This window comes from Macaca fascicularis, chromosome 13 (assembly GCF_037993035.2).
Source record: "Macaca fascicularis isolate 582-1 chromosome 13, T2T-MFA8v1.1".
In the NCBI taxonomy this organism is placed as follows: Eukaryota; Metazoa; Chordata; class Mammalia; order Primates; family Cercopithecidae; genus Macaca; species Macaca fascicularis.
Genome location: NC_088387.1, coordinates 101,563,022 through 101,580,486, shown reverse-complemented (window position 1 = coordinate 101,580,486; position 17,465 = coordinate 101,563,022). Strand labels below are relative to the sequence as shown.

The 17,465-nt window shown below is 41.6% G+C and overlaps 1 protein-coding gene across 5 annotated transcripts in view; it reads right to left on the bottom strand.

The window, feature by feature from the left end:
- Positions 1-648: 648 nt before the first annotated feature.
- Positions 649-17,465, bottom strand: part of LDAH (lipid droplet associated hydrolase) — a 151,823-nt gene continuing 135,006 nt past the window's right edge. For all 5 annotated transcript variants that reach the window (XR_012422641.1, XR_001484632.3, XM_005576468.4 and 2 more), the window contains 2 exons: positions 17,121-17,203; positions 649-2,681 (listed from right to left, as the gene is read on the bottom strand). Coding sequence is in view for 3 of the 5 variants with exons in the window: in XM_005576468.4 (XP_005576525.3) it covers positions 2,490-2,681; positions 17,121-17,203 (275 nt within the window). In the remaining 2 variants the exon portion in view is untranslated. The remainder of the gene's footprint in view (positions 2,682-17,120; positions 17,204-17,465) is intronic.

Genomic DNA, 17,465 nt, shown 5'->3' with positions numbered 1-17,465 from the left:
TTTAAAAAATTATTTTAGACACAGAGGTCTTGTTTTTTACACAGGCTGGTCTCAAACATCTAGCCTCAAGCGATCTTCCCAGCTTGTCCTCCCAAAGTGCTGGGATCACAGGTGTGAGCTACAGCACCCAGCCTGGTTTTGTTTTAAATATAATGTAGGATGAAGAAAAATCAAGCCTTTGGTGGTCCCTGTCTCTCCAAAGGTTGAGTGGAGAAGCGTATGGTGAGAGGCCCTTGGTGGCCATGGACATCAGGCCACACAAGCCACAGCGGGCTTGTGGAGATTCTGATGGCTCAGAACAGACTAGGAACAAACATGGGCATGGTCAAGGCTCAGTCGCTGAGCACTAGGTAACTCTGCAGGAAGTTAAAACTTTCACAAAGACCATCTATGTGGTTGACTGGGACATATAGCCAGAGCTGCTTCTGGAAAATGGATTTCATCCACTGTCCATTTTAGTCTAATCCCTAATGAAACAGAATGAACTTCAGTCTCTTGAAATCTGATTCTTCCACCTATGAAAAAAGCAATGAGAAAGGTGGCTTTTCATTTTAAAAGAGAGACTTTGAGCTCAGTCTAACTCAGGAGAACTGCTCAAATTGTACCCTCTCTTCCCAACCCAGAGATCAGGCCAGATGAGATCAGAAAGGCTGGTAAAACATTTATTTCAAAAATTAATTTGGTGCTCAGATGATAAATACAAATTAAGAACCAGTATCTTTCTTAGGCTCTAAAAACCAGAAATAAGACACAATTTCATACATGCAGACTTTTGAAATATGGAGTAATGTTTAAAATAACAGCTAAAAGAAAAGCTCTGAATGTTACTCTTTATTCTGGTAGGTATGATTTACCCAGTATTGTTTATGTGCCTTGATTTAGTATTAGTGAGTATCTCCTGTATGCAAGGCACTCAGAGCCATGATTCCTAGTTTCTAATATCCAATTTCTAGGCCTCTCATGCAGATGCCAATAAAGGCTGTGTGTGCAGCCCTGTGCTTATGGCCTGTGTATCTATTAGCTCTTTCCCTTGGGCTAATAGCACTCCTTGTCTAGAGCTTGGCTTTTCCCCTCTGAGAAGTTACTTGCTGTGATGTAGAAGCTATGCCAAAGCACAGTAACTCATTGAGCACTAAGCAGTAAGTTGGCAGCAAATCAGAGCTGAATCTTTCATCAGGGGGCTTTAGGTTTTGAGGGGAGGGACATCTCGTTGTCCTTAGGGAATGATAATGCCATGAGGGATTTCCTCTAGGAGAAAAAGGAATATTTCTGATACATCATCAACTGTCACTGCAGTATGTGTTTCTTATGATTGAGTCAATTTAGAGGAGGCAGCAATATTGTCAGCCCACTCTAGGCCAGGGAACATGTGTCTTCTCTGCCAGACCTCAATGTGTCTAGAGAAGGTGAATTCACATAACTTAATGGCTGAGTTTGGTTCATTAACAAAATTTCTTTCCAGCAAGTGAAGTTAATGCAGAAATAGAGAACTAATGTATGGTAATGCTTTACTCAGCAGTTTAAAAGATGCTTTTAAAAATTATTCACTAGAAGATTTCCAGAAGAAAAGAATCATTAAGTAGCTAAGAACTCTATCCTTGATGGCTAGCACACTATTTGGCTCATTGATGGTCTTTAATAGAGTTTTACTACAAGAATTACAGAAGGAGCAACTGCATGTTGGCACATCCAAACCTGCTTCGGGACAGCCCAGTGCCTCACCATCCTGAATCTGGAGAGGAGGAGCCTGCAGGGAGCTTACAACCTGGCAGGCTAAGGCTCACCATAGAACTTGCTGGTTGTCTTGTGGCAGGAGGCACAGTTGGGGTCCTTCAACAACTCTTTATCTGGTTAGCTGACCACAGTAATGTCTGGTGAACCTTATTCTCTGTTAGTGCAGGTACATTAGACGTCACACTGATTATCTCAGCCAAGATCTATGCTAGGTTAGTCTGGGCTCAGCTTCGTCTTCTGTCTTAAAGGAGACCCAGGTTCACTTCCTGCTCCTGGAACGTGAGTGTATCCTTGTCATAATCACATACACTTCACATGTCTAACTATACTCTTAACATTCACTGATTTCTTTTACATTTTCTAGTAGGTATTTCATAATTTCCTCCAGAAGAGCCTATTCTACAATGTAATTCAATTAAAATCAAGTACATGTAGACTTTTTTTTCATCTGCAAAGATCCCGCCTACCAAAATAAACCATATGGTGCCACTGGGCATCTCGTGCAAACATGAGACTCTGTGTAGATCACTGTGTTCCCTGAGTCTTGGAAAATGTATGGTTAAACCTATGGAATGATTCATCAACTGTGTTTACTTCAGCCTGTAACATGGCGAGCTGAGAGATGGTTTGTAAGACAAGGGTTCTCACTTTCTTCATTTCTAGTAGCAGTCTTCAAAATTAAACATTTACCTACTAAGTCTAGTATACCGACTGCCTCCATGTACTGGCAGTGGGGGCTTGTTCCTCAGGCCAATTTACATTTTGGACAGGTCATCCTTTAGGGAGTCAGCAATCATGTTTGCCACTTCCCGGTTAAAATGGGTGATGAAAGCATGAGGTATGTTTTTCTCACAGAGTCGAATGTCTCCTTCTGGAAAATCTTTCTTAATGTCTTCATAGTATTCTTTTGGACACCAAGGATCTATAGTACCATAATAAAATGTAAGCTGAAAGACAAGACAAAAACATTTTATTAGAAAACACATTCCCTTCCCGACACAGATATGACACCAGCAGCCGGCAGTGCTCTGAGGACAGCACCTATGCCTGGCCCTGCGAGCTAGTCCCTAAGCGCTCTCCAGAGTGTGGCTCTCTCAAGGTAGCAAGGCTTCGCAATGTACAGGGGTGCACTTAGAAGAATTTGGTGGGAAGATACCCATGCTGGGAGACTCTTGTGTGATAGATCCCTCATAATTCACTGAAAGGACTTACCAGGAAAGTTTTGTGTACTGAGGTTGGGATGGACACTGGAATGAAGGCCGGTGAGGATGACGAAGAGAGTTATTGAGACACAGTCACCAAATGACTAATGACCAGTTAATAAACTTAGTTGTTTCCAAATAGCCACATGGTAGTCATATGGGATATATTTGTTGAATGAATACAAACATGGATCAGATAGACTCAGGCTTTCCAATGTAGCTGATGAAATGTGATCAGAATCCTAAGAAAAGATTCTATGCAGCCTGTATGTTGATTCAGTGGGGAAGTGCAATAATCATACTTTAGTTGACAGCAAGCAGCTGAATGGAGACAGAGCCTCCTCTGTGGCATTACTAAGACCCTGAATGGATATCTACCTAAACCTGCATGTGATATGTGTGTATACATTGCTCTAGGCTGCTGTGTTTCACTGAAAAACTGCTATGTTCTAGTTCTGTTAGTTCTAAAAATAAAGGCGAAAAAGCAATATCTTATATTCCGAAGGATAGATAGTGGCAATTTCTACAAAAACCAAGAACTAAATCTTAAAGATCCTTTGACCTCTGTTATCACTGAAAGAAAGAGTTGTGCCCAGCTCCAGCTCCTAGCTGGCCAGCTGTAGTCACTTGCAGCTTCCCTAATATACCAAATGTGCTCCCTCACTCCCTGAATTGCTTACTCATTCCTTGGATCAGCAAATACACATGGAACACCTACTTTGTATTAGGAACCTGGAACATAGAGATAAGACAGTCTTGGGGGAGGGGAGAAGGGGACCCCATGTACACAAAACAATTTGAGAGCTCAGGTGAGGCACAGCTGGTCAGAAGTGGTGGGCAGGAAAGATGCCCCAGAGTTGATGCCAGAGTTGAGTCTTCAAGCTGGGGAAGCACACTGTGGGGAGAGGACCAAGCAAACCAAAGCTTGAAAGAGCATGGCATGTGTGGGGAACTGGAATTCCACATGGCTGGAATATAGGGTGGTGGGAAATAAGACTGGAGAGGCGGAAAGGGATGAGGTCATGGACAGCATTTTCTATGCACGCCAAGGAGGTTGCACTTTATCCTGAAGTCCACAAGCAAAAAAAGACTGCACAATGAGGTGACATGCTCAGGTCCCTATGTCAGGAAAACCGCTCTGGCCACAACAGGAAGAGGGATTGGAGGGGATCAAGTGGTGGGGGAAGAGGGTGCGGGGAAACAGGCGTTATTGCTTACTGGATAGTTTTAGTGTATCAATTATTAAATCCATGACCTGAATATGGGACAGATGAGACTGATCTTACAAAAACAATGGTCTTTATTACAATAACATGATGTCTTAACCAATATTTAAAGAGAGAGTTCGTTAAAAACACTTTATAGAGGAAAAAATTTACTCCAGAGAGTAAATTATGAACAAGTAAACCTCAAGTAGCAGACTTACTGTGAATTGCTTCATGGAGGTTTCCTTTTTTTAAAATTATATTTCAAATTCTGGGACACATGTGCAGAGCGTGCAGGTTTGTTGCATAGGTATACATGTGCCATGGTGGTTTGCTGTACCCATCAACCCGTCATCTACATTAGGTATTTCTCCTAATGGTGTCCCTCCCCTAGCCCCCTACCCCTCGACAGGCCCTGGTATGTGATGTTCCCCTCCCTGTGTCCATGTGTTCTCATTGTTCAACTCCCACTTATGAGTGAGAACATGCCATGTTTGGTTTTCTGTTCCTGTGTTAGTTTGCTGAAAATGATGGTTTCCAGCTTCATCCATGTCCCTGCAAAGGCCATGAACTCATTCTTTTTTATGACTGCACAGTATTCCAGCTTCATGGAGGTTTTCTTGGTTGTTACCTGGGGTTCCAGTTTTGCACGCTGCAGAGGGCCTGCAACTTACAGATTTATCACTTAATTCATTCTTCACATTCTCCTACTTTTCCTTACTCCAACCATTTCCGGGCATTCCAAAGCCCCTAAAGCCAAAATTCATTTTGCCATGGTTCTTAGCAGAGTAAGAACTTCTTTTGTTTCCTGGAGAGTGTGAGGGCCTAGCAGTTGCCTGGTTCTTCCTCCTGGTCTCAGCTCCTTCCATAGCTCTAAAATGCTGCAACCTCACAAACAGTGGGAGACCATCCTGTCCAGTAGTAGAAAAACAAGTTTCCCAGGATCTCTCAGCAACTACCCTACTATAGCTTTGCCTTGAAATACTGTCAAGAGTACAAACTATTTGCAGGTATCAATTATCTACCAATAGTGCTGACAACATTAGGCTCTCTCTAAGCTACTCCCTACACTTACCACCAGCAATCTTTTCTATTGTATTCAGGAAATAGGATAAGGAACAGTCGCTATGCAGTTAACTCAGCACTTCCTCAGAACAGGGAACACTGCTGAGAAATCTGGAAAGTCAGACTTGGGTTCATGCCCATCAGTTCTGTTCCTCTGCTCCAGGGCATGCTCTCGCCTCAAAATCTCTGGACCTTGAGGCAGCTACTCTAGGACCCTCACTCCAGTACAAGCTACAGTGTGAAGTCCTATGATAATGGCAGTCAGCTTAAAGGAAAGCCAGATAGAAAAGACCTCATCTAATACAGTCTCCTCGACAAGAAGAGCGTCACTACGCACCACTGTTGCTTTCTGCCTGACATTTCAGACTGTTTCCATGAAGAACGTACCATTTACTTTTCTGTGATGCAATTACAACTTGAAATGCTTCCAATGAGAAGTCCAGCTTGATGAGCCCTCAGCACTGAGCATCCCTGTGCATGCAGTTAAAGCAGTGATTTGAGCAGGGGTGATCAACATGGATTAAGGGACCTGACACCCACCTCGGGGTATCAAGAGACAAATATGTCCAAGTAATTATGGGGCACATGTCCAAGGCATGTGCTGGGAACCTCAACAAAGAGTGGTGTCAGTGTTCAAGACAGCAGAACAGTGAGGAGTCTAGACCTCCCGTATGCTTATCTGATTTTATTTCTCAATTCTCTACAATTGTTAACCGTTTGAAGTGGGCCCCATTCGGTTAAACGCCCAACTGATGATGGTGGGCTCACATTTTTTAAAATTTTGTTTTCTTTTACTATTTCTTTTTCAGGCTATATTCTCTAAAGGGCTTCCTATGAAAGTCTTGGCTTACAAGTAAAACACGTGGTTATCTAATGCCTTTACGTACACTGGCTTGAGATACTTCCTTTTCCCTATAAATTATAAATCACAGGCAATAGATCTGACCAGAGGACTCTGCACCTGCAGCCCTGGACAGGAAAATGAGAAAGTATGGAGTGTGTGGTGGCACTGGCGGGGGATGGGGGAGGAGGGGTGAAGTAGAAAGAAAGAGAAACAACTGGACACCAAAAACATAGTGGTTAACAGTGCATACTCTTATTTAATGGTATGTAAAAATGAATCGCAATGCAACATGATGAGCTGATGGGCTGAGAGTAATGGCCAGGCTCTGTGCTAAGTAAGCACTTTACATGTATTATCTTGTTGTATCCTCACAACAATACTCTAAGGAAAGTATTGTACCCATATTTTACAGAAAAGGAAACTGAGGCTTAGCAAGATTAACCTGCTTATTTCAAGCAATTCTGCATTGAAGAGCTGGGCTACAAATCCACAGACAACATTCCTAACCTGTACCTTTTGCTACTATTTACAATTCCAGTAAATAGACCCATGTTATAAAAACACAAAACCTGACAACTGACAGGTCTTAAACTGGATATGAAAACTAACAGAGTGTGAGAGTTGTCAACAGGAGCTAACCCAGCCATCTTTATTTTTATTTACTTATTTATTTTGAGGCAAAGTCTTACTCTGGGCCCAGCCTAGAGTGCAGTGGTGTGATCTCAGCTCACTGGAGCCTTGATCTCCTGAGCTCAAGTGACCCTCACACCTCAGCTTCCAGGGTAGCTGGAACCACAACTGCATGCCACCATGCTCAGCTAATTTTTAAATTTTTTTTGTAAAGACAAGATCTCCCTATGCTTCCCAGGCTGGTCTCCAACTCCTGGGCTCAAGTGATCCACCTACCTCAGCCTCACAAAGTAGTTAAATTACAGGCATGAGCCACAGCACCCAGCCTTCCCAACTAACTACCTTTATTTAAAGCCTTCTCACAGTCTATGTAGCTCTTCTGAGGCACTGTGTGTCATGGGGGTGATAACCGCTGTGAAAGTACTGGTATTGTTAACAAAGAATCACAGGCAATCAGCAGGATGTTTACATTCAAAGGTTTAGAAGAAAATAAATTATTTCCTGTAGTGTATTTCTCCTTAGCACTTGTTTTGGTACTCATGAGAGTTGATAAAAAGTATACATCATTGTGATAGAAACTTTTCTGTTTCCAAATTGTCATGTTAAGTAACCCATTGTTTTCTATTAAGCACAAAATGTAACTTTTTCAGTTCTAAATTTTGATTCCCCAGAACCACGCTTTAGCTTTTCCTCCTGTGTTTTCTGCAGGAAAGTGGATTTATGGTTACTATGGTCTCTTTGCTCATAGATGAACTTCCCTTTAACTCTTTAGTGTGTGCCTAAGGAGACACGTCCCTCCTAAAATATCCCTGCAGGTTGCTGCAGCTTGTCCCCATGTTTGTCCTTTCTCCTCCGTGTTTTCTCTTTCTTCCACTTTTTGGGGGTCTACAAATGGGTACTTTTGGACAGTGAATTACTGAAGCTGATAGATTAAAATGAGTTGCCCCAAAAATGACTCTGAATCTATCCCATATCTGGTACTGGGCTAAGTGGCTGACATTCAGAAGTGTGTAAGACGGTCTCTGCCCTGGAGCAGCTCACAGACTGGGTGAGAGAACAGGCCTGTATAAACTGGCTCTCAAACACAACAGGCAGACAGAGGTATGGACAAAGCCCTACAGGACCCCAAAGCATGAAAACCCAAATTCTGCCCTGAGGGAGTGAACGTGAACAAAGCTTTGTTTTAGTATACATGTGGAGTTGTGAGCTTTTATGCATTACTAATAGCGGACTTATAGTACGAACAAAGAAATATTAGAAAGCATCTTATGATTTAGCTAATAACTAACAAAACTCACTTTCAGTGACATAGCAACATCTTAAAATAATAAAAATTTTAAAAGCCACAAATAAAAATATCTATCTGAATTATTTCTGTCTATTCAATAGGACAGTAGGACTACAGGCATTACAGGAATAAAAGGGCTAATAAAATGAAAGTTTTACATATATATTTGCATATATATTTGTTTTGCATATATATTTATATATAGAAAAAATATATATATAGTTGTTGTTAACTTTATGGATAAACTGAATTTTAGAAGCTCTTTAAGTCATAATTCATCACAAAGTCTAGTTTGGTACAAACGAGATCTCATCAATACAACTTGAAATGTTTCCAATGAGAAATTCCGTTTCATGAGCCCTTGGCACAGACTACTTCAGGTAGTCAATTTGTGGGCTGCCTGTTTTGTAATACAGTGCAGGCCTGAGCAGGGTGGTAAACGTTGAGAGTGAAAGGGCTTCTCGTAATGTCTTTATATCACAGTGTGGTAAAGTAATTTTATTTATATTATTCTGAAGTAATTTATGAAACTACTCAAGCTCCTTATGCAGCCAGAAGAGCGTAGTGCAGTGAGTGCAGTGTTAAGACTGTACGGGTCACTGAGCCATATCCACCTGGACTGGAATCTTGGTTCTGCCATTTATTGGTGCTGTGACCCTGGACCAGTTACTTAGCCTCCCTGTGCCTGTTTACTCATCTGTAAAGTAAGACAGAACTAGTTACCAGTGGGCTAGTTCTGAGGACTGGAAAACAAAGTATATCAAGTGCTTTACACATAGTGGGAACTCTTAAAGGCTGCTGCTTTACAGGTGAGGACAAAGGGAGCTCCTCGACACAGACTGGGCAATAGTGGGGTGGGCTGGCATGGGAGCTGTGCCCTGGTCAAGGAAAAAGAATCCACATGACCTTAAATCAGGCTTCGAGAAAAGATATTCTATTCTGATAAGTTGCTTTTGACATAGTCAGGCTCAGAAAATACATAAGTATTAAACATTTTTTACAATCTAAAGCAAAGTTGTTTTACCATATACTTACCCATTTTCTAAAAAATGTATATGTCGTATTCCCCAGACATGATTGCAGAGAAAGACAGATGGGGTAGAAGGTAAGTCACCAACCAAATAAACAGTGAAGCACAACCCTATTGGCAAGCCACCACTAACAGTCAGCTCCTGGAGTGGATGCTCTGCTTCTACTTTTATAATAAAACCTACTTTTCCTCATAAAGGAGACCTAGAGCCTAAGCTATAGTGCCCTTTGGCTATCCTTGGTTGAGCATCTTCCAAATGAAGGAAGACACTGACACTCTGGGAGTTACTTTTCTTCCTGGTGGGCTCACAGGGTGAGCCTGTGGGTTCCTGCAGCAGTGAAGGTAATGCCCACTGCTTTTCTGAGCAATGCAAGGCTTTCTGTTAGCACTTCATAAACAGCTGTAGCTCCCTGGCAGCTTACACTGCATGGCAGGGCAACCAGGAAGCCAGCACCAGAGACAGTGACCAAAGAGGAGTGACGCAGATGCTCAGAGAGATCTATCTTCTCGGCCTTTCTTCCAGAGGTCTAAGAAAAAGATGTCATTCCTGCTTTCTCCAGGTTTTCTTTCCTTCTTTGAAATAATTCCCACTAGAACGGGTTTTTTGCTTGTTTCATTGTTTGTGAAAAAAGCAAAAGGTCAGATATAAAGCAGTCGGTTGCATACCAAGGGATCAAATTAGTACCTACATATATAGGCCCCCTACTTCTCAGCTAGGGCCCCCTACCCGCCTTTATCTTCTGTTTTCATCCCCTTGCAGCTTTCCCGGGCTCAGGATATAAACTGTTAGGTCCTCCAATGCATGCCCATTTCTGGGGAGAGTCCAGATAGTCTGGATGACAGCAGCAGGTTTCTACCTCTTCCCTCCCTTCAGAGTCAAAGACATGTAAGCCCCAATCTTGCAATGTTAAAGGAAACCAATTCTGTGATATAAGCATCTCCTTTCAGTTACTTAAAAATCTTATCCCTGTTGGGAACACAGGCAGTTGCAAAGTGTCAACATTTCACTGCAGTCTTTCTGAGCCCCTGTTTTTAGGAACTTGCAGAACTGCTAAAGAAAGGGAGATGGTTTAGGGACTTCATTTTTTCCAGTTACCTTGTTTCCTCTCTTCCGTTTATTCCTAACTGGCTCAATTACCATTCGTGAGAAAATGAGAACGGAAATCTCCAAAGATTTTTAAAAAGTGGCTGAGGATGGAGGTGAAAACACAAATGCTTCCGGCCCACGAACCCTGCTTCTCTCTGAGGGGAGCAGCAGGAATAGGAGCGCCAAAGGAGGAGTAGGTCCCATGGGGCACTGTGTGGCTCACTCTCCAATAGCTGGAACAACCATCTGCGTATACAGTGGTGTGCAGAGCAGCACTCTCCTTTCTGTGTGGCTAAGATGTAAAAGGCCAGGATCCTCTCCCTCCCACATACAAGCCACGAGGCCATTGAGTGACTGGCTTGTCTCTTTCTCACGTGAGACTGCAGTGAGACGCTAACCCAGGGCCTCTGCTTTCCTCTGGCGAGGCCCTCCGGCAAAGTAAGAGGCCCTGGGCGCCAGTCTCCTCCTGTGTTTCTGTCTTTCCCTGGATCTGTGCCCCAAGAAGGGGGCAGATATACTGGAATGGTTTTACTCAACTAACTGAGAGAAAGGCCAAGTCCAGTTCATCAGACTTCTCTGGACTAGAATAATGGGCCCAAGTCTTGGTAAAAATCAAGTACTATTGTGTTTTCCCTCATTATGGTTCCTATACAACAGCTCCTTGAGGCATCTTATGCAGAGTGGTGGCTGTTATTTAGAATGGCATTGGGCATTCTAGGGTCTCTTGGCCACATACTCAGCATCACTAACACCTTTCCTTAACACAATGAAAATATCTGAAAAGGGGATGTGAGAGGAGGAACAGTTAGGCAAATAATCTTTTTAAAGTACTCAGAAGCATAACTAGGCTATAATTAACTTTGTAATAGTAATAAAAACATTTATTTAATGCTTAGTACATTCCAGATACTCTTTCTTTTTTTTTTTTTTTTGAGACAGAGTCTCGCTCTGTCGCCCACGCAGTGGCATGATCTTGGCTCACTGCAACCTCTGCCTCCCAGGTTCAAGCAATTCTTCTGCCTCAGCCTCCCAAGTAGCTGGGACTACAAGCATGCACCACCATGCTCGGCTAATATTTGTATTTTTAGTAGAGATGGGGTTTCACCATGTTGGCCAGGCTGGTCTCGAACTCCTGACCTCATGATCCACCCACCTCGGCCTCCCAAAGTGCTGGGATTACAGGTGTGAGCCACTGTGCCCAGCATGGATACTCTTATAAGGTCTGAATTACAAGGTCTGAATTATAGCATATTTTTGGAATAACTGTAGGAGGCTAGATACTATTACTAAACCATTGTATTGATGAACAAAGGAGGCACAGTGAGGTCCAGTAACTTACGCAGGGTCATGAGCAAGGATGGATTTGGTGTCTGAAGCTCGGCTGAGACTCTGGGAGCCCGGCTCTCCAGCACGTTTGCTTTCCCTCAGTCACCAGGCTCCACTGGAGAACCGCAGGGTGTGTTAACAGAATTGCCCAAATAAAGCTTTCAAGGTCAAAATACTGAGATAAAAACAAACCTATCTATTTTCAGGATGATTAGGACATTCTGGACAGGCTTCAAATTAAACAGGCAGAACTAACACAATCCGTTTCAGAACACCGAGGCTTGGCGGAAAGGCAGTCCTGGTGAGCCGGTCCAGGGAGCACTTCCTATGCTGCACCCGGCAGGACGTGTGCATGTCAGAAGGATTTGCATGCCCCAATCTGCAAACAACTATACAAGGTTTGCTCCCAAAGGCAACACACATCTCTGGGCTAAGGCAGGCTACGAAGAATGGGGAGAGAGCAATAGCAGAGGAGTTCCTGTTCTTGAGGACACTTGCCCCTTTCCCAAGCCACACTGTAGGCCTAGCCTGGCCCTCTGGGGACAGGGGCAGCACCACCTTGCAGGCAGCCCCTCCACCACTGCCTAACGTCATCTGAAAGCTGCACTCCATGTGTTCTCTTTGGAACAATTTCAGATTCCTACTTACTGATAGTGATGCTCAGATTCAGTCTGGCAGTAGCACACACCAGCTGTTTCCATAAGCCTGGGCCAAACGTGGTCATGGCAGTTTACAATTTCCCCCCTAAGTGAGTTTGAAATGAAAACTTCAAGTTTATAAACCAAACATGAGTTCACTTTTCAATGAATGAGACATGCATCCCTTATGGCTTAGAACAGTGACAGAACAAGGGAGTGCTGACCTCTTACTTGCCTCCGACACACCAGGTGCCTCATAAAACAGAGAATACTCCAGAGGCTTCCAGACAAACTGGGACTGGGGTGGCGAAAACGCACAGTTGATTCTCTTCCTTTGGTTTATTTCATCCTGGTTCTCATTCCCACCCTTGTTACCTCCCCTCCCATCCTATTCATTCATTGGCTCCTTGTCTTCCTCTCAACCCTTAAGCTGGGTTCCCCAACGATCAATCATTAGAAGTCCTCTCTCCTTATTCTGTATACTTCTTTAGGCTGCTATTACCCATGTTCCTGGCTTTAACTACAGCCTCATCACTCCCCAATCAAAAGTCAGCCCCAAATACCTTTCTAAGCTTTATACCCATACATCCAGGGCCTGCCAGACACAGATCCACTTGCATGTCCCACTGGCATCTCAAATACAAGTACTAAAATGAACCACTTGTTCAGCCATCTCCCATAACTTGCTGCTGCTTCTCCTCCCATATTCCCTATCTTATTACCAAGTCCAGATACAGAGAAATAATCTTAGATTCCTCCTCTCCATTCCCCGATATCCTGTGAGTACTCAATACCTTTGATTCTATCTCCTAAATCTTTCCATCCTCAATCCCAATGCCTTAGTTCTTACAAAAGCCTTGTAAACAGGCTCCCCAACTCATATTTCATCCTTTTCCAGTATTATACCACACATTTTCCCTCAAAATAATCCCTCTCATTTGTTAGTCTCACTAGGGCTAACTGATATGAACTAGTGCCCCTGAACTGGCTGTTCATAGCTGGCATACATTCTGATTGGTCAATGCCTATATCACATGGTTGTCAAATGTTTTGACTGTCACCCTGTTACCCCCATGCTTAGATCCTTCTATAGCTCCCCAAAACAGTCTCTTTAGTGTGGCATATCATGACTTCTTGTTCTCAGGCCAGTGCCTAAGCCACAACATCATGCTACCTAACCCTTTCTAGTTTCTCTAATGCAGGGCTTCTTTGCTTGCGGTGTACAGGTGCAGGGGTTTGCAGGAGGGGTTATGTGAACTTGGGAAACATTTACATGTTTAGTTTTGTTAATCTCTAACCAAAATTTAGTATTTCTTTCAATTATGAATACAGGCAACAAGCCATAATATTAGTAATGCCTATATTTTGTCATCTATAAAAATGGTAAGTATTTTCAAATCACACTAACTTGCTCAAGGTAACTAAAAAATTATTTATACTCATCATTACAAATTTAAAAAAAGTAATTCTGACTGCTATTATATCTCATTATCCAACAACTTCTTTCTTTTGTAATCTTGTATATTTTATGCACTTAAGAACATCATTGTGAGTAGAATCCAAAAACTTTATGAGAGCGAAAGAGATGCATGGCACAAAAAAGATTTAGAATCCACACTCTAATTAATGGCTTCCCCAACCATCCATCTCTCTAGCACATATTTATTGACTGTTTACCAGGTATGAATTATGCTAGGCCCTAGGGGATGTAAAGATGAAGAAGACACAGTTTCTTACCTCAAAGTGGGGAAAGGTGAAGGCTGATCGTTTAAAAACTGTGTGATAAATGCAATGTAACTTTACATAGGAAGTGACATCTAACCAAAACCAAGGACTGGGAAGGCCTCTTGGGGATGACACTGGACAAGCAGGATTTAGTTAAATGACAAAATAACCTATAGGCTGGGCTCAGTGGCTCATGTCTGTAATCCCAGCACCTTGGGAGCCCGAGGTGGGTGAATCACAAAGTCAGGAGTTTGAGACCAGCCTGAACAACATGGTGAAACCCTGTCTCTAGTAAAAATACAAAAAATTAGCTGGGTGTGGTGGCGGGCACCTGCAATCCCAGCTACTCGGGAGGCTGAGGCAAGAGAATTGCTTGACCCTGGTAAGTGGAGGTTGCAGTGAACTGAGATCATGCCACTGTACTCTAGTCCGGGTGACAGTGCGAGACTCTGTCTCAAAAAAACAAAAAAAGGAAAAAGAAATAACCTATGATGCCATAAACCATGGTATACTCCTTTGGAAACAACTATGAGTCTGTTATATTTGCTCCAGGAAAGAAAAATTATTTTAATAAAATAAATTACTTTATGACCAATACTGTGTATAAAGTCACTGGACCTCAGAAGGAGGATAATCAGCCCAACAGATCTTTTAGAGCTAAAAATGCCCATTTTCCTCAAGCATATAAAAAGCTCTCTTCCTGTGTCAAATGGAAATCCAGTGGTAGAAAATTTGGATTTAGAACCAAAGCCTGCAGATTATGGTATGATAGTTCTCTTGGGGAGGAGAAAGAAGTAGAAAACTGTCTGCATGATACAGTAGAAAGCTTATTCTTAGACTAACTTTCCTATGACATTCTGGCTGGATGGCACAAAGATGTACTTTTCAGAACTATTTTTAGTTGAATACTGAGATATAGGAAATGATTTTTCAACAAATGTGTGGCTCGACGACTATTCACACTGGACAGTCCTGGATAGTTCTGCAGTTTCTGAATGCCTTTGTTTGGGTGGAAATGGGAACGAATATCCTTGATTAAGACACCTAAATAGGAATACTTCTAATCCTGGACATTGGTTTTAGTTTGACTAGTTATTGGGGGTGTTTGGAAGGTAGGAGGCAATGCCCATTATCTTCCTAGAACTATGTGCACTTTTAAGTTTCCTTATTTTCTCAAGCAGATTGGGACATAAGTTGATTCAACTTCTACCAATATTAAATTACAGCATGTTTCCTCTTTTTATTACAGAAACAAAAAGTTGCAATAAACTTCCTGTCTCTCTGTACCTAGTTTCACTTAGGAGCTGTAATTGTGTTATTCTAGTGGAGGGCTTGAATTTTGCTGGTGGAAAGGATAATGAATTAACTGCAAGGTAGTTTTGCGTGATTAAATGAAACAATGCTTTGTTTCCCCATATTCTACAAGTACATTTAACACTATCTCAAAAACAAAACTATTGCCTGGAGTTGAAAAAGTTTAGTCCTATGACTGTGTGTTAATACTAACCTTGAAATGTCTACCATCTACCATTATACCCCCATATTTCCCCCATAAAATTTCAGTAAACTTACAGTCCTGACATAATTACCACGAACAGTCCTCTATCTGGGAATGATTACACTTGCATATGGATTTCACTTAGGACAGGAATAAGTTAGCACCTTTCTTTGACCTTTTTCTGAGCACAACACACAAGCTGAATCCAGAAATGATGAGTATTTTATAGCAGCTGGCTTCCACAGGTGGTAAGGCAGGCTCTGACCCATGATGGGTCTAGTCGTTCAGCAAGTGTGAATTTTGGAAGTGAGCATCTGCCAGTCTTATTATTAACTGAGAGTTGAGCTGTTTTTATGAACTCCCAACCTGGAAGAACTTAAATGCATTTTTGAAACAGATTCACTTATAGTTTAAATGAAAAATAAAATACTGTTTTTCTTGTATTTTCACATCGCTCAGTGACTGGAAGTAGCTGAAAGCCCCGGAGAGAGGGCCCCCCTGAAGCCCCAGCACACTCCCTTCGGCTAGTGAGGGCTTCCTTCTGGTTTCCAAATTTCAATCTCTAGCCAATTGCTATTTTAGAAATATGATGACTACTATGGCCATGAGACAAAAACACACTGGCATTTTCAAAAGTCCTCTACGGGTGAATATTTTAAATATTCTAAAAAAAAATTTTAAGAACATATACATTTCTTGTTTTAAGATAATTGTATTGGGAGGTTATGGAATTAAGAATTAACAAGGTAGAAAAGTTTAAGTCAAATGTATCAAGGTTTATAAAGACATTCTAAGTCCAGTGGGTTGTCTCGTATTTCAGTTGTGGATTGCTCCTGAGTCCTGTGAGAGTTTGCCACTGAGCAGGGATCATTTCAGCAGGTGTCATAGTTCAGCACCAATTGTAAAGTTCAAGGTTAGTGCTGTCCAACAGAAGTATAAAAGAAAGGTACATATGCAATTTTAGAATTTCCTAGTTACAATGTTTAAAAAAGTATAAAGGAATGGGTGAAATTATTTTTAATAATATGTTTTACTTATCCACTATATCTAAGGTAGTATCATTTCAGCAGGTAATCAATATAAAATTAATGAAATATTTTGCTTTTGGGGGAACTAAACTTTTGAAATCCAATGTGTGTTTTACACTTATGGCACATCTCAATTAAGGCTAGCCACAAATAACCACATGTGGCTAGTGGCTATAGTATTAGTACAGCTCTGTCCTACTCAGAATGGACAGCCAGACAAATGATGCCACAGGAGTACCACAGTCATTCAAATTCTAGGGTGACCTTAGACATATATACTAAACCCTAGTCTTATAGTTTCAGAGACTGGTGCTTCCAAATATGTGTGTATTTGCAGAATAACTCCCAAATGTTGAATATTTCACAAAACTGATCTTAGGGTCAGAGCAGGACATTCCTACTCTAATACATTAGAGAATAAGAAAGGCTCACTAGTCATGAGGTCATATAACATATAATGTATTTTCTACTGTTTCATTTATATTCCAACATAATTCATTTATTCTATAAATATTATGGAGTTTTCTCAGTAGAAGGCCTAGAGAGGCTAAAATGTATTGACAAAATAGAGAAGTATTGATTCTAAAATTAATTCAACAAAAACAGGTGATAAAAAATATTTAAGTTACTATGCAATCAGCTTTACTACTCTCTACGCAACCTTCAAGGATAATTTCAATTTTAACTGGAAGTAGAACTCTGTGTCATTCTACAAACCCTTAAAGTCTTACAGATTCTAACTAGTTCTAGTCCTTTGCCCTCATAAATATATCTGCCCATCTACTTCTTATCTATCCCCTTACAGCACTAAAGTGATTACCTTACATAAATGCTCCTTTATGGTTTCGTCATCTCTCTTCACCACCTCCATCATTTCTTGGCCCCCAAGGTAGGCAGCATTAGCTACATTTAAAAAATAAAAAGTCAAACATTTAGAATATATAGAACAAACACAAATTTCAAGTTAATTTTAGTAAATTCATGTTCCTCCTTTCTTTTGGCATGTGCTATCTGATGAGAGATACGGGTGAGGCCAACAGAGGAATGTGAGTCAGGCAACATGCACACAGTCTCTGGAAACAAGAGCATTTCATTTAAAAGAACCTTCTTCCAACCTCATCTAGCTTCTCCATAGCAAAAGTTTAACAGTTCCACAGCCCAATGT